Source organism: Haemaphysalis longicornis, unplaced genomic scaffold (assembly GCF_048455015.1).
Source record: "Haemaphysalis longicornis isolate Haplotype H1 unplaced genomic scaffold, Haemaphysalis longicornis Haplotype H1 scaffold_6, whole genome shotgun sequence".
Taxonomy (NCBI): Eukaryota; Metazoa; Arthropoda; class Arachnida; order Ixodida; family Ixodidae; genus Haemaphysalis; species Haemaphysalis longicornis.
The window spans coordinates 113,151,821-113,155,626 of NW_027526407.1; the positions used below are offsets into that span (position 1 = coordinate 113,151,821).

The following is a 3,806-nucleotide window of genomic DNA, read 5'->3' on the forward strand; positions in this document are numbered from 1 at the left end:
TCGTCTGCCCACCTAATTTTCAGCCGCCCCCTCCAGCGCTTGCCTTCTTTAGGAACCCACTGTTACCCTGAACGACGAACTGTTATCTTGCCTTAACATTGCATGCCCTGCCCGTGCCAACTTCTTCTTAACTTTTATTATGGCCATAACAAGCATTTCTTCCCCGACCCCTCTGCTCTCTTCTTGTCCTACAATGTTACACCAATCATCTTCTGTTTCATTGTTCGCTGAGTCGTCCTCGAATTCAGTAGAATGTTCTTAGTGAGCCTCCAAGTTTCTGGCCCGTAGGCGGGTACGGGTAAGATGCAGTGGTCATACGCTTTTATCTTCAGTGACAATGGTAGGCTGCCATTCTTTATATTATAATTCCTGCCGAATGCACTCGAGTAAATTCTCAACCTTCTAATTACCTCTGGCTCATGATTGGAATCCCGCGTCACAATTTGGCCTATGTAGATATTATCCGTGACGACTTGCACTGCCTCGCCACCTATTTCAATCCGCTGTGCTATCCCGAGGTTACTGAGCAATACTTCGGTTTTCTGCATATAATTTTCGACCACGGTTTTGCTCTGCTTGTCCAGTGCGGCAACCACTTCCCATGAATACGCCCATTGGCCGTTGCGAGGTTGAAAATACGGTTTTTGAAGTGCCTGTAGTAGATATCATCAGTAATGTAGTGATGTAGCCTGTAGTAGACATCAGTGATCACTTGCCTGTTTTTTTGTTCCTAGAAGAAATACCTCATTCAAAAACAAAAAACAGGACTCGACGGCAATTATTTTTTCTCAAGATCGGCTTGACCTGTTCCAAAGTCTCATCGTTTCGGAAAACTGGGATTCCGACTACAAAGAAACTACAGCCGATTAGGCTTTTCACAAATCATGGAATTTTTTTTTCGGTATACGATAACTGTTTTCCTATTGTAGACCTAACGACATGTAAAAACGCACGTAAATCTTGGATGACACGTCGCGTTACGAGAATTGTGAAAAAGAAACACAAGATGTTCGCAAAATTTATTAAAACCAAAGATACCGACGTACTATTACAGTACAAGTCACTGCGCCACAGTCTGAATAAAGAAATCAAGTCAGCTAAGACAGCGTATGACAACAATTTATTCGATAGCCACCTTTCGCGCAATCTCAGGCGAAAATGGAGACGCTTAAACTTGCTTTTAAATAGAAAACCCGTTGCAGAGATATAACAAGTTTAATCATTGATGGTGAAGAATTATTAGGTTCACGTCTGGCGATAAATTTTTATAAATTATTCGCCAAAACAAGTCAAAGAAAAATAAATGCTAACACGCTTGACTTTCTGGACGATAAATTAGCTGTATCAGTTTTTTTTGGGCCAACAAATAAAAAGGAAGTTTTGGCGAGATGCAGGAAATTAAGAGATACATGTAGTCCCGATGCACAAAATGTTCGAAGTCGGCCAGTGAAGTATGTTGTCGAGATAATTACGCCATGCTTAACGTATATATACAACACCGAACTTATGACAGCGCAATTTCACACCGATATGCAGCTAGCCAGAGTAGCTGTGATATATAAAAAGGGGGGTAAAGAACAGTTTAGGAAATTACAGACCAATATCTGCACTTCCGTACTTTTCTAAATGCTTAGAGCAATTAATTCGCATTCGCCTTCGAAACTTGCTTATTAAAAATTCCATAATAACTGGCTGTCAGTATGGCTTCATCAGAACAGGTCTACGGAACAAGCATTGCTCATCCAAAAAGAATACATATTAAAAAAATTCGAAACTCAGCTTTTAACCCTCGGGATTTTTGTTGATTTTAGCAAAGCCTTCTATAGCCTCAGTTGCAAAATTCTTTTCGTGAAATTAGAACACTATGGTATTCGCCGACACTCCCTTGACCCAATTACCTCGTACCTGGCAGCACAATCCCAGTAAGTGGTGATTAACCAATGTCCTTTACAAACTCTTAACATTTTGAATGGCGTCCCTCAAGGTAGTATTTTAGGACCACTCCTTTTTATACATACATTATTGAAATTCCAAAAATCAGTAGCCGTGCGAAATACATAATCTACGCAGATGACACCAGCCTATTTGTCTTTTCCAATGACATACAACACTTGACTGACACAGCAAACCACCTACTTTAATTACTTGCCACATGGTCGTTATCAAACTCATTGAAAGCAACACGGAAAAAACTAAAGCAGTACTTTTTCTGCACAAAAGAAAACGTGTAGTTACCCTCCCTCTCTATACCTAAGTGGAAGAGTTATCGACTACGTAGACTCCTTCAAATCACTGGGTGTCACGTTCAGTAGTACTATGTCATGGGATGCCCATGTTAGCAACATTTCTTTAACGTTTGCTAGGATTGTCCGAATTACTTCACGTAACCGGCACATTCTACCCACGAAAACTAAGGCTGCCTTGTATTACGCTTTATTTTTATCCCATTTAAGCTATCGTTTTCTCGTCTGGGGCAACAACACCACAGTGACCAATGTTTCGAAGTTACTAACTTTACAGAAGAAAATGCTGCGCGCAATGGTCAATGAATCTTATGATTCTCACACTAAGCATGTGTATTTGCAATACAATATTGTACCGGTCAACAGACGTTTTGACTACAGGTTTGCGTGTATGTATAAAAAATTAACCGCTAGGAATGACCATTTTCTTTCTTCAGTTGTATCGCCTACCTGCCGCCAGTCGCCATATAATGTTAGAAAACATTACAATTTTGTGCTACCGAAGTGCCGAACTAATTACGGTTTTTCTATGTTAACTTATATTGTTCCGAAGTTTTTGAATACTACACTCCATGATGAACTATTTACTTTTTCTATATCTGCCATCCGCAAGATTTTCGTTCAGGGATCTACACACCCATAATGCATTGTACGGTCATGTTCACCTGTGCTGCGCAAGCGCGCACATATCTGTACGCATGTTCTTAGTGCTTTTACCTTTTACCCACTGCTGACTTGTAAGGGTGGAGAGGCACCCTCAATCAGTGCGCAGTCACTGCTTTTTTCTCTTTACCCCCAGTTTGTAAGTTCAAACCGAAAAAAAATGATGATGAATGATGATGTTACAAATTTTCTTTCACCGGCTTACTAGCTTTGAAGACTGATAAGAGCTTCCCATATGTGGTGTTGTCTGGCGTCTACATAGGGGGATGATATGGCTGGGTATAGGGGCTGTGGGGAGTGCGTACATCGTTGAGAAGGTGTCTTCACCATGCTAAGGATGTGAGCCATGGGTCATGTGAGCTAGCATAAGTACAAAATTCCCGCAAGGCAGCCCAAACGGCAATGACCTTGGAGCTGCGTGTGAGGTTAGGTGTTGGGTTAGATGCTGTCAACTGTATAATTTGGTGGTCTTGCCCTGATTTAGGCGCTGCTAGGTGGCTGGCACTGTGTGATAGCTGATTGTACGGTCTGGTGTAGTGTCTCTTTGGACAAAATTTCACTCTCGCGTTTGCTGATAGAAAGTGTCGTTAGAGTGAAATGCTACTTTTGAGGAAGTTCCAAAAGGTACCTTCTTGTTTTGCAATCGCACGGATACGCCCGAGGGTATCGGGAGCATTGAGGCCCCTAGAAATAATGAGCGAGTGCTGCTCAGCATGGGGTTTGGCGGCTACAGAAAGGGGTTTGAAGTTACTCGGCATCTTGGCATCGGAGGTTGTAGCGTCGGGCATCGGCGAGCTACTGGTTTATTGTACGAACTCGAGTAAGTTGGTTGACCCCCACGCACATTGCAAGTTACCTTTGGACGTCGGCGTTGAGATCACCCTCTAAGTCTGGCTTCTT

General features: G+C 42.2%; 1 protein-coding gene across 1 annotated transcript; it reads left to right on the top strand.

Annotated features, from left to right (window-relative positions):
- Positions 1-2,316: 2,316 nt before the first annotated feature.
- On the top strand, positions 2,317-2,886 carry LOC144143200 (uncharacterized). The gene has a single exon (XM_077674993.1). The coding sequence runs from the start codon at positions 2,317-2,319 to the stop codon at positions 2,884-2,886; it is 570 nt and encodes a 189-aa protein (XP_077531119.1).
- The last annotated feature ends 920 nt before the right edge of the window (positions 2,887-3,806 follow it).